Genomic DNA, 13,747 nt, shown 5'->3' with positions numbered 1-13,747 from the left:
TAGTCCTCATAGGACCCTAAGAATGCTGACTCAGAAAGAAAAACAGAAGGCCTGTGGCCAAAAGAAACAGAGATGCCTCACATCAACTTCTTGAGTTTGGCTTAACCTGCCTGATCTGCCTGGCAGGCACTTCTGGGGAAATGTCAACAGCATCTGGGGAGACATGAATTCACTCCCCTTTCCCCTGGTCACTGCAATAGGATGAGAGGGTTACTATTTTCAACCTGGAAAACTGTCACGTTGTTGTGGTTGGTTAACAGTTGCCATATTCCATCCTCAGTTGGCCACTGTTCAGAGCCTGGAGCAGCACCCTCAACGGACACAACTGGTCTGGAATGTCACATGAGTGGGCCACGCTGAAGCTCGGCTGCCAGGAGCCCAGCCAAGCCAGGAGATGGCAGGAAGCAGCGGCCCAGAGAAGAGCATCCCCTGAGGGTTAGGGTAGGTGAGCTTCTCTTAGGCCAAGGCTTTGGGCCAACCACCGGTGGGGAGCACGGCCAACATGCCAATCTTCTCAGCCACAGCCTCCACCACACGGCTGATCAGTAACAGCCACCCCGGTCTCCTGGTAGAGGAACAACCACCAAATGAGATCATGCATGCCAAGAGTGTTTTATACATTAGAAGAGGCTAACAAAGGTTCATTTAAGGAAAGTGGGTCCAGTCTAATCAATAGCAACAGCCAGACACCCACTGACTACTAAAGGGAACACTCTGTGCCTTTCATCAAATAATAGTCATGAAGGGACGGATACTTCAGCTGGTCTCTTGCTCTGCGTGTGTCCTTCGGCCTGGTCTGCTATGTCTGATCTATCCTTATGTAACCCAGAGAAACTCACTTAGCAAAACAAAGACTAAAAGTTTCCTAAAATTTTTGACCAGAATAAAAGAGCACTTATTAGGTAAGACTTGGAAAATGTGGGCTAAATGCCTGAGTGGTGGCAGGAAGGGCTGAGCTGGTATTAAAGAGATTTGGGAAGGGTCTCAAGCTAATCAAAATGAGTAAAATTCGGTAGAGATGAGGTAACTATTTACTTACAAGGTTCTCCTCATCTGAATCTATAATCAAGAATCTCAAGGTGCTTTAGCCCAGGTTCTGGGCCTCAGTTTCCCACAATGTAAACAGTCAATGCAGGTAACAGACAGTTGACCCACTGTGTGTGACTGGTGGTGGTAGAAAAGGCAGAAGATGCAAATAATCCCACTATTTTGTGCTTGCTCATGAAGAGCACAAAATACTAACAAATTAGCCTCAGTGTGTTTCCAAGGAAAAACATCTCAATATACTAAAAAGTGTGTTAAAATAGATTCTATTTATTATTATTATTATCATTATTATTGCAATGTTTGTCTAAAGGCCAATGATGTGATGTCAAATAACATACCAACCTGGGAAGTATATTCCTGTAGCTTAAGGACGGTGGGTCATCTGATGAAGACTTTTGGGGGTGATGGTTGTGGGCTGGGGTGGTAGGAGCTCCCCTCCTCCGGGTCAGAGGGCAACAGGCAGGGCTCAGGAAGGTGTCCAGGAGAGAGTGAAACTGAGCAGGACCCTGTGTGGTCTTCCAGGGACAGACCTTCCCCCTGCCCTGTGTCCTCCAACTCTTGTTTGTAGCAAAGCTTTAACCTCCCAAGGATTCCCAAGTTCCAAACAGTAAACTTAATCAGAGAAGTAAAAAAAATGCAGGAACAAAGGAAAGCGGTCAAGCAAGACAAAATAATAATTTAGCCATAAAACAAAGTCAAGGACCCTTAGCTCCTCCTCAAGGGCTACAGATGACATCCTGAGCCATATCCTTGAGTTGTTTTGCAGAAACTAAACCCCTCCCCAGGTAGAGGAAGTTGACTGCATGCTGAGCACCAGCACATAGACCCCAGACCAGTTGGAGGCAGAAAACTGATAACTGAGATTTCCCAAAATATCACCCTATTACCTCACTGCAAGCCAATCAGAAGAATGCCCATAAGCTGATCAGGCACTCTGCAACCCTCACGCCTAACATTGCCTTTAAAAACTCTTCCCTGGGGCTTCCCTGGTGGCGCAGTGGTTGAGAGTCCTCCTGCCGATGCAGGGGACATGGGTTCGTGCCCCGGTCCAGGAAGATCCCACATGCCACGGAGCAGCTGGGCCCGTGAGCCATGGCTGCTGAGCCTGTGCGTCCGGAGCCTGTGCTCCACTACGGAGAGGCCACAACAGTGAGAGGCCCGCATACCACAAAAAAAAAAAAAAAAAAAAAAAAAAAAAAAAAAACACCTCTTTCCTGAAAGCCCTTAGGGAGTTAGGGTCTTTTGAGCATGAGCTGCCCATTCTCCTTGCTCGGCACCTGCAATAAACACTGTGCTTTCCTTCACCACAACCCAGTGTCAGTAGATTGGCTGTGATGCATGTCACCCCAGTTCCTTCCATTAACAAGAAGATGCAAAACTTCTGGCAGACTGAACTCACTCAGAGCAACTTCTAGACACCAGTGAGCATTTGGATCTGGGTGGAGTCCTTAGGTCAGTGTTCTGACAGTCAGGAACACCTACCCCAAAGGGAAACAGGGCTCCATCCAATCCCGCCCCAGCCCTCCCAAAGCACTGAGCAGCAGAGTCCTATAACCAGTTATGTCACAGTTTCCAAAATCAAGACCAAACTCAAAGTGACAGCTCAACACCCAAGAAACAGAAACAAAGGAGTCTTACAAATAACTATTTCAATCACCAGAGGTCTCTCATCATTTTCAATTTAACTAAGAATGGAAAATCTTCTAATGTGTTCTTCTACAGTATCAAAAAGTTAATGCCACCCAATTCTATACATGACTAACATCTAATCTTTGACATTTCTCATGGTTTTCCTAGGATTTTCCTTTTTTTAAAAAAGTTTCATTATTTCCTTCACAAGCTGAACTCCACGACCTTGGATCAGGCCTGAAGTTCAAAGCCATGAGCAGAGTCCTCATCCCAAGCTCCCCTGTCTGCACGTTTTCCCTTTCTAAATAGACAGAGAAGGGCAGTGAGGTGAAAGCCAATGATCAGATTACTCCATTTTTCACAATCACTGGTAAATTGTTGCTTAAGATGTTTCTGGAATCAGGATCTGAGCAGTGAACAAGGGCAGTAAGAAAACTCCATTCCCAGAGCTGAGCTCAGAGCATGCAACAAGGCAGGTTCTCAAGATGGCTTGCCAACATGCTTCTTATCTTTCAAGATCTCACACAAGTCTGGATGGTGGAAGTAGAAGCTTAAGTGGTTCATATGCTCATTCCTCAATCCCAGAAAGTTTCTGAGGAGCAGAAAATTCTAGGGACAACAAACATTTAGAAATTAATTCAATACTGTGAGCAACTCCAACTCTGTACCCCTGGCACCCAGTACAAAACCTGGCACTTGAGGAATGCTCAGTGAGCTCTTGAATGAGATGAAGGCAGCACTCTACCTAAAACAAAATGACCTCAGTGAGAGAGCACTGTCTCGGTATCTGCAGCTGCACCAAGGTCAGATACTTATTACACTACAGTTTTTCCAAAGAGCTTGCTCCAACCTCGGGCTGCAAGAGGCTGGATGACTCCAGAGCGGAGCAGCCCAGCTCACCTGGTTCATGCAGCCAGTCTGAAAGGTGCATTGTTTTGTTATGTGACTAAGCCCTAAATTTCGGTACCTCGTTGCCTTTCAAATGAACTTGAGCAATATCTGGATGCAGATGGAATTCTTAGAGAATTCCTGACCATTAGATAGATGCCTATTGAGAACTGCTGAAACCACCCTCTTTTGATGCCATGAATGTCTCTGATGCTTATCTTTGTGGAAGAAAATGTTCCTCCAGGAAGGGAGGGAGGAGGAGGACAGCTCAAAACATTTACTCAACACTCTGAGTGGGGAGGCAGAGTCCAAGGAGCTTTACAGTTATTGTCCTATTTGATGCTTACAACAACCCTCTAGGGTATTTGACAGATAAGAGAATTTGTCAGAGAGGGTAAGAGTCCAAGGTCAGAGGTGGAAAGGGGGAATGCCAGGTTTAGAATCCAGATTTGAACACGCACTGGTCCTCGAAGGTCCTGGTAAATGGTCTTTTGTGGAAGTATCTTTACTAATTACGGGTGTATCATTCCTTACAATCATAGTTACTGAAGAATACTGTAACAAATTCTGTTCTCATAGCCACCATATTCTGAGTACTCCAAAATGGAAGATGACTCTCTTGGTCTTTGCTCTCATGTGCATAATTAGGATTTATATATCACCAGATAAAGAACACTGCTATGAGGATATTCTTTAGAGGGAGAGGAGACCTTTCTCTATAATGCATCTTTGTATTTGCAAATAGCATCCGGGTAAACCATCAAGAAACTGACTAGAGACTAATATACATGAAAAGATGTGAAGAATTTTCTAGGCTTTCCCACCTGAGGCACACAGTGGTAGCAATCCCATCAAGAGGCCCCTTTCTTCTTGGGAAATTAAATATGTCAAATCTTGGTTCATTCAAAAGGTACTTTTTGAGGCCTTTGTCATGGAGCCACATTCCAGAAGGTCCTATAAGTCATTTATGAAATATGCAAATTGCAATGCAGTGACACAAGGTAGAGCTGTGACCACAGTCCCAGAGATGGCCACCAGGATACTTATTGTGGGTGTGAAAATTACATTTCTGAAGAAAACGGTATGAATAGGCTGAGAGGTATTTTTATAAATGTATCTGGATAACTGTTGCCATGGAGGTGTTTCACCTGGCAAGAATCAGAAAGTCCAAAGCTAGGGCTTAATGTCAGAGGCGCTTTTACCAGGAGAGGCTTAACATAACCTTGTGAAACTTTCTGGAAACCATCAGCCCAGACCAGGAACCTGTGTTTGGATGCCGGCTCTGGCCACTATAGGAATGCCACTAGGGTCACTCTCCATTTTTTCTTTTTTTTTTTTACATCTGAGAGAAAACTGCAGTGGCCCCTTGACCTCTAATTGCCTGCCACATATTAAAGGATTCATATATATTTATATGGATAAACTAGCCAAATAACCTATTAGATGAAGTAAAATTTATGAGACCTTACTTAGATATACTTTTGGGATCTCGCTGGAAGCATCAGGGTTGCGACTGATTTCAACAGTTTACCATAACGGAGTAACTCAAATCCCAGGAAATGCACTGTTTGGGTACAGAAACCAACAAAGAACAACAAAGTTTGAGCAGTAACCTTTAATTACATTGAAAACAACTAAACAGACCACGTCCTTCTTCACATGTTCTATTAGCAGAGGGATTCTGAAGGGTCAACACTTTATGAGACTCAAAAGAATAGAAACCCTCACAATGGCCCCAAAGCTCCCTTTGTACACACAGGAATAGTCTATGGACAGAACCACTCTCTAAGTTATGTTGCCTCTAGAAACCAGACGGAGAGACAGCAGCCCTGGCTGCATACACATTCCCATGACAGTGTGTCACAAAAGTAATAACCAAGTTGTTCCACTGCTTCCGGACCTTAGTCAGATTTGCTTCACTACTAACTTTTATGATGTATAACATATCACAAACCTGTAATCTCTAGCCCGTCCCCTCGGTCCTGTCTCTTGGTTGGAGGTAAGGACCAGAGCCTCTTACAGACGGAAAGACCAGGGAGAACTGGAGGAGCTTCTCCAGGATGTCCCCACTGGTCCTGACCTGGCTCTGCCTCAGCCCCCGTCTGAAGACGGACCAGAACCATGCAGCCCCCGTCGGCCAGCTGCAGGGGGAAGGGCTGAGAAACACTGAGAGAACGCTGAAGTCAGCTGCTTGTGAGTCTCTGAGTCAGCATCTTCAAGACCAGAGTCGTTGTTGAGAAATAAGACTTCTCCCCCACAAAAACCCCGAATGTAACAGTGATCCAAGAGCTCAAAACCAGTGGGCCAAATTCCGGAGAGGGAGCCCAGAGCTGACCACGGGAACAAGGAACTGGGGGCGGATCCCTCACCCACCCGCTGCTGCCTCCTGAACAAGCTGGAGTGTTTGTGAGACAAGGAACAAGGAGCTGGGCGCTACATCGACAGGACAGGAGGATCGGTCCTGCCTGGAGCTGGGTGTCCTTCCTGGATGATCATACACCACCATGACCTTATTCCAGAAACTACTGTCTCCAGGAAGACTTGGATAGCGTCAACTAGTTGTTGCTTTCACAGTGAAGGGGTGGAGAAGGCTAACTGGGGACGCAGTGGAAAGACAGTCAAGTGTTCTAATTATTGATGTATTCACGTAATTCAACTTCAGGTGCTTCTTAGGATATAATATTACATGAAAAAAGCAAGCTACAAAATTGTATACATATACACACTTAGAAGGAAAACCTCTTAAAGTATGAATGATGGAATGGTGAACAATTTCTTTCTTTGAGAACATTCTAGACCTAAGAATAATCCTACAGCTAGTTGGAGTTATTCTCTTGACTGAGAACACACTTTAGGAAGGGATGCATGTGAACCAGTGAGGGTAAGAGAAGTTATTTGTCTGGTTCACCAGATGGTTCAGATTAATCCTGGTCACCAAGAAGGAGACAGACAGCTCAGACTGACCACACATCCATCACCTCCCCCTGTATTTTTCAAGCTTTCCAACTTCAGGGGAACAAAAGACATCTCAGCTTAGCAATTCCGAGGAGTTAGTGACTCAAAGCACCGCACATGTGGGAGCCCCAAGGGCACTTTTTAAAATTTAATTTATTTTTTTATACAGCAGTTCTTATTAGTTATCTATTTTATACACACTAGTGTATATATGTCACTCTCCCAATTCATCACAGCACCACCACCACCACCACCACCCCGCCGCTTTCCCCCTTTGGTGTCCATACGTTTGTTCTCTACATCTATGTCACTATTTCTGCCAAGGGCATCTTGAACCTCCTGTTTCCACACCTGGGAGGGGGGGGACACATGAGAGTCTCTCAACACCACAGGGCTGGATGGAGCAGAGGGAGGGGCGAGCACCCACCATCTGGCAGGAGCCTGAAATGCAAGACTAACTCAGGAGGACTGTGGGTTCTGTGGGTATTCACTCAGCTCCAGAATACTCCAGTTTCCAAAATGAGCGGTTTTCCTTACTAAGGCCTCTCGCACCTCATGTACCACCCGCCCCACACCTCCATGCTCTGTGCTGTATTATTTTCGGAGGCACATGACATCTGAGGGGAGGAGGGGAGGCAGCCCCCATGTGCTGGGCCCTGTTTCCTGCCAACTGCCGTGCTGGGTCCTTTATCCATGCCTTCTCTTTCAATTCTCAAAGTGATGCAGAAACAAGGGAGTGCTGGGGTGTTTTTAGAGACAGGAAAACCCAAAGTCCAAGACAACCCAGGCAGTAGCTTGATAAACCATGGGGATGAGATCTGCACAGATCGTCCGACCCAGCAGCCCTGGCTCCCAGGCAACACAGACACAAGCAGCCTTCTGGACGAAGACACGTCAGAGGATTACTTCTGGTACCTGAGGGAAAGGAGGGAGCTCTGTGATAATACTTGCTAATATGTTTTTTAAAAAAAATTCATGGCTGAAAGCCAATTACAGACACAGCCAGGCTTCTTGGAGCATTTATGGTGGTTGCTAAAGGGAATGGGCAGTCCGTCCATCCCACCGTGCCAGAAGTCCTCAGCAAAGCCCCGACTCACGGGGAAGGCGGCCCCGCCTGCACAATGGACAGCAGCTGCGGCTTCCAGGGGTGTGTGGCACTGACTCTTAAAGGAGCCAGTGGTCAGCAAGGCAATGTTGCCTTAGACACACACATTCTCTTACTGCTCACAACAGCTCTGTACCCGAAGTGACACAAGTAGCACGTGGTGGTGGTGGTGGTAGTGGTGGATTTAGGCTCGGACCTGCCTGATCCTAAGCACTTTTCCTGCTAATCCAGACAGAACCATCCCGTGGAACCATCCAATCTATCAGAAGGAGTGGATCCCTGTGGCCTGATCAGCACATCAAATCCTGACTCTTGCCAGCTAGCTGACTCTGCTATGACATTATACGTCCTACATTTTCTGGAGCAATTCCAGTTTTGAGCATGCTGGTTCCGTTGCACCCATGGGTGTCCTCATACTTGTCTTATGATGCATTCTGCCCCTGAAGGCCTCACGGGCTTACGCTCGTCTGTGCAACCCACTGCACTTGTTTCTCCCATGGAGGGATGGTTACCCCTCCCGCAGTGACAGATCATTTATATGTTCTGACTTGCTTCACATGTTTGTGCTTTATCTTCCCTGCCACATTCTAAGTTCCTTTTTTTTTTTTTTTTCCTTTGCAGTATGCGGGCCTCTCACTGTTGTGGCCTCTCCCGTTGCGGAGCACAGGCTCCGGATGCGCAGGCCCAGCGGCCATGGCTCACGGGCTTGGTCGCTCCGTGGCATGTGGGATCTTCCCGGACCGGGGCACGAACCCGTGTCTCCTGCATTGGCAGGCGGACTCTCAACCACTGCGCCACCAGGGAAGCCCCTCTAAGTTCCTTTTAAATCAACACTTTACCACTGGAAGACTGTTCACAAAGAAGGAATCCTGGAAACAACAGAATACACAGCAGTAGAAGAAACTACAACCCTGCCTAAAATTGTTCTGCTTACTCGATTTGCACGTGGCAGGGTGTTGGACAGCATGACTCTTTAAAGACATGATTTTACAGTACCTCATCAGAGCGCAACTCCCAGAATGGGAACTGCCAAACTGTAATTTAACTGGAATCCATGTAAAGTCCTATGCTTAGATTCAAAAACTTAAGTGCTCCAACGTGACACAACAGACACTTGGCTTGGCTATAGTTCATTCAAAATATTAAAAATCTTCAACTTTTGGGATAGTAAAGTTAAAACCAAGTTCAATGGCACAAGGTGATTGTTTAACAGAAAAGAAAAAGTGAGTGCTGTTAGGATGTGTTAATGGAAGTGGAACGTTCAGGTCACAGGAAACAAATGTTTCGCTGAACTGGCGGCTGAGCCCTCGTTACCCAGACGACAAATAACACACCTGATTCTGAGAGGCACACTTAACAAAGTGATAGAGACTCAGAGAAGGAAGAGACCTGGTGTCTAGCCTGGATAAGAAAAGAGAACAGAGAAACATAAAGAAGTTCTCAGACGTTTGACAGTTTGTCATGCGGAAGGAGCCTAAAATGTGAACCGCCGAGCAGAAGTGACTGAGAAACAATCTTCTGTTCGATGTAAAAGGAAACTTTCAAATCATGTCTATGCGAGGCAGACCGATGGCCCCCAAAGATGTGCACGGCCTAAAACCTGGAATTTGTATCAGTGTTACTTTACATGGTAAGAGGGACCCTGCAGATGTGAGCAAGTCAAGGATCCTGAGATGGGGAGACTCGTTGGATTATCCCGTGGGTCCAACACAATCGCAGGGCTCCTTATAAGGAAGAGGCAGGAGCATCAGAGCAAAGCAGAGGTAAGAATCAGAGACATATCTGAGGATGCTACACTGCTGGCTTTGAAAACAGAGGACGGTGCTACAAGCCAAGGGATGCAAATGGCTTCTAGAAGCTGGAAAGGGCCAGGGAACAGATTCTCCCTTTGAGCTTCTAGAAGGAATGTAGCCCTGCTGACACCTGGATTTTAGCCAAATAACACCTGGATTTTAGCCAATCCATTTCAGACTTCTGACATCCAGAACTAGAATAGAATAGAATACATTTGTGTTGTTTTAAGCCACTAAGTCTGTGGTAATTTATTAGAGCAGCCATAGGAGATGAATGGGATGTCTAACAAGGAAATAACCTCTTCTGGCCCCGGGGAGCTCCTTGTCCCCAGGGGCAAAATCAAGAAGACGCTGATCACCTGTGTGTCAGGAATGCTGTGTGGTTAAGTCCTGGATGACCCACGGCCGAACCCTCCGACTGAGAGTCCACATCACGTAGCAGTGCCATCTCCTGCTTTTGTATTCGACATGCTGGTCCCACCCCCAAGGCTTGCCCTTGTCTTTTCCCAGGAGGACTGTGGCAGTAAGTAAAAGGCATGCTTTGGGGATGTCCAAACGGCACCCAGGCCTGTGCCTGGCTCAGAGCACAAGTGCTTGCGGGGGTGCCTACCTGAGCAGAGGACTCCTTTGTTCCTGGCGCAGGAGAAGTTGTCACACTCGCAGAAGGGCCCGTAGATCTTCCCAAACTCGCTCTCGAAACAGGAGCACTGGTTGCAGCTGCACTGCCCGCGTCCGCTGCACAGGGGCTTGCCCTCTGCTTCTCGGCACAAGTTCTGGTACCCGCTCTGGCTCTCCCCTTCCTGGCACTCGCACCTGGTGCCCAGGTAGCTGGGGTTGCACTCGCACAGGCCGCAGACGTAAGTCCCGTTGCCGCTGCACCTGGCGCTGTCCGGCTCCAGCCCAGTGCTGCAGCTGCACCTGCAGTTGTAGGTCACCCCCACCTCCAGGCTGTCCCGGAATCCCACGGGCCGCAGGGTGAACATGGGCTGCGCGTGTTTGCCCGGGCAGCTCCGGGCCTCCACCGACACCTCAAAGGACGCCTGAGCAGGAGAAAGAGAGGGGACGTGGGAGCCATGGTGCATCTGGGCCTCCCGCTGTCTGCACCAGCCTCCTGGTCAGCCAGGGGCCTGGCCCGAGCACAGTTCCTCCAAGGTCCTCAGTGAAGAACTGGGGCCAAATCCAGCCCCTCCCCACACTCATGGAGGGCCACTCCAACGGCCCGAGGAGGAAGAGGCCCCGGAGACAGCAAGCCCATTCACTTTACCCAGGAGGGGAGTATTCAGGCGTGCTAACATTTGACAGGCATCATGCTTGGTTCTTTAACGTTCATCATCTTTTTTTTTTTTCTTTTTTTTGTGGTACACGGGCCTCTCACTGCTGTGGCCTCTCCCATTGCAGAGCACAAGCTCCAGACGTGCAGGCTCAGCAGCCATGGCTCACGGGCCCAGCCGCTCCGCGGCATGTGGGATCTTCCCGGACCAGGGCACGAACCCTTATCCCCTGCATCGGCAGGTGGACTCCCAACCACTGCGCCACCACGGAAGCCCCATCATCTCTTTTATCTCCCAGAGGAAAAGGGCTTCCACAGGACGGTAGAAAGATTCACTCAAGGTTACAAGGTTCTCTTTCTCCCCTTTTCACTTCTATCCTATCCTCTTCCTATCTCCATTTTGAAAGTCAACAAAATATTCAACAATTTACCAGGCACCTCCTCTATGCCAGGTTAGCCATGGCTCCCTGAACTCCTGAGGCACAGTGGTCGAGAGGCCCTGGCAGCTGCCTGCCTTTCTGCAGAGGTGCTCCCTCCCCTGCTGGAGAAGGGAGAGATGACTCTTGGGCCCCTTCCAGCATACCTATCTCCTCACAGACACACCTGGGCCTCCCTCCGCTCCAAGTTCTCTCTGCGTGGCCCTCACAGCTGTATCCTTCACAGTCCATCCGCGGCCCTGAGGTTGTAAAGAAGCATCATTGCCACACACATGGACAGACTTTTTCTTATTAAATAAACAAAGCGTGTACAGGAGTATTGCTAACTCCCGAGCTGCTTATGGGTTGCCATGGAAGCAGGCAGCAAGGTGGACCTCGCTGGCAGACAGCAATGGAGGAAAGATGCCTGTTAGCAGCCCAACATGGCTGGGGTGTGAGGAAAGCAAGGACACTGCTCGCTGTGATTCTCCCAAGGAGCAGCGCATGACTCCACCTCCCTCCCCCACACCATGTGGTGAGAATCATCCAGCACGGCCCCTCCAAGCAGGGCGCTGTGGAAATCTGCAGACAGGTAGCTGGCACGCCCTGAGCAAACACCTTCCCGAAGTCCTTCTCCCCTGAACCGACAGAGGCCTGGTCTCACTCCAGAAACTGACCCACTGCCTCTGGCCCAGACGTCTTTCTTTTGCAGAAGGCTCCTCACAACATTCTGAAACTCAGAACAAGTTAGGAACCACTTTTAGCTACTAGTATTGTTAACTCTATTATTTGGGTTGGAATAGAACTGGTTTTTAAGAAGCCATCAATAACCTGCTTTACTGGGTACTCTTTAGGTAATAATGTGTATTTCTGGAGAACACTCAAAATATCTTTTTCTAAACGTTCTACAGATCCCTGTCGCTTGGGGATCTTTACTAATTCTAAAAGGCCTCCCCTCTGTGACATCTAGGGACGCCACCCCACAGGGTGGGAGCGGGAGAGCGTGAGGCTGAGCAGGAGACCCCGCCTTCCTAGGTCCTGGAGAGAGTCTGCCCAGCAACAAGACACCAGGAGTCGGCATTAGTGAAGCAGTATCACAGCAGACACCGTCAGACAGGTGCGCTGAGGACAATGACCAGAGCCAGGGTCAGAGGACACCGGGAGAAGCAAGCCAGTTGCAGACAGTTGGGACGGGCCCACACCCCACCTCCATGTGGGGGGTAGGAGGAGGCAAAGGGAGAGGCTGGCAAAAGCACGTTCACAACCAGGTTCCAAGGCCCTCAGGTACAGGTGGGCTCTCGAGGTAAGGAAGCAAGATGCGGACCCACCCAGGGCACTGCAATCTGCCTAATGGTTACCAGGTGCTGAGTACTACAAACACCAGGCCCCGAGCTGGGCATTTCCACACGCATCTCATTTACATGCCCTAGGAGGAGGCATCCTCATTTACCAGAAAGAAAATGGGGTTGGTGGGCTCCGGGAGCTTAGTGCTGGTCACACAGTTGGGGAGGGGTGGGGCTGGGCCTGTGATCTCCTTGGCATGTCACCTCCTAGAAGTAGGGAATGAGGCAGATGTCCAGTGTCCAGACCTGGGTAGAGAGAGAGAGGCCCGGCTCACAGAGGGTCCACTAGATGGTGACCCACCCAGTAGTGACCAGAAGCTCCTGGTCAACTTTAAACCTTCCTGCCTTGGGCTGGGGATAACCTGAGCCTGCAGATGGAAGGACAGGGAGGCTGCACCTGACCGAGGTGCCATGGGGCATCAAGAATGTGGAGATGAACATCCCTCCCTCTGAGGCTCAGAGAGAAGCCTACTACCTCCCAGGGGAATAACTTTGCTAAATGGAAAGCCCTGCCCCCCACAAAGGCCGCTGGGGGTCAGAAGTGGAAAAAAATTACAAAGAAACAGCCTGGACCAAGAGCCAAAGGCATTTAATTATTCCCGGGCCTCGCAGATGTGTCTGTGTTTGCTGGAGAGGCAGTGGAGAGGTTGGGGACGCCCCTGAATCAGTGCCGGCAGCTGATCACCCAGGATTCAGAAAGGCTCACACACTGTCTGCCCAGTCTAAGGCCTGGCTTCTCAGCAGGTCCCAGCGGCCTTCTGCCAAAGCTCTGGTCTAACGGAGGTCCAAGCTGTCGGGCCCCATGCAGCCTAGCGTGCAGCCAGCCACCTGATAACCAGAGAGCAGCTCCACTTCAGCCACTAAGTCTCAGGTCCTGCTGAGCACAGGAATGCTATAAAAAGCACTTCGGCAACAGCAAGTAAATCTGTTCCTGCTACTCCTCCCTTCAGAGTCCATTTCCCTGAGGGCTCAGGAAAGATTCCAGAGAGTCTGTGAGGCAGCTGGAATGAGGCTTCTCTTCCCTGATTACTGTGGACTCTTGATAGTGAAGGCTCCCCAGTTCCTGGAGACTTTCCGTTTTCCCACTCGGAGATTCCAGAGGAAGGTCGCGGACAGAGCAGTCCTCCCTCCCGCCCGGTCTTATTATTTGAACCTCATTGGGATGCTCCTGGTTCCCGCACAGGGCTGCCTGCCTGATCCACCCTTTCAAAGGGGCTACCCAGCCCCCACCCAAACCCACGCTCTGCAAATGCCAAGTCCACTAGGAGCTCGCTGAGACAAAGCGTTGGGCATGGGCAAGG

The 13,747-nt window shown here is 49.1% G+C and overlaps 1 protein-coding gene across 1 annotated transcript in view; it reads right to left on the bottom strand.

The window, feature by feature from the left end:
* The window catches only part of ITGB5 (integrin subunit beta 5), a 116,013-nt gene that overhangs the window by 21,340 nt on the left and 80,926 nt on the right, over positions 1–13,747 (bottom strand). The window contains exon 10 of the mRNA XM_059064370.2: positions 10,028–10,457. Within this exon, the coding sequence (XP_058920353.1) occupies positions 10,028–10,457 (430 nt within the window). The remainder of the gene's footprint in view (positions 1–10,027; positions 10,458–13,747) is intronic.

Source organism: Kogia breviceps, chromosome 5 (assembly GCF_026419965.1).
Source record: "Kogia breviceps isolate mKogBre1 chromosome 5, mKogBre1 haplotype 1, whole genome shotgun sequence".
In the NCBI taxonomy this organism is placed as follows: domain Eukaryota; kingdom Metazoa; phylum Chordata; class Mammalia; order Artiodactyla; family Physeteridae; genus Kogia; species Kogia breviceps.
Note: the sequence above shows the minus strand (reverse complement) of the source record. Positions and strands in the feature narration are given on the sequence as shown.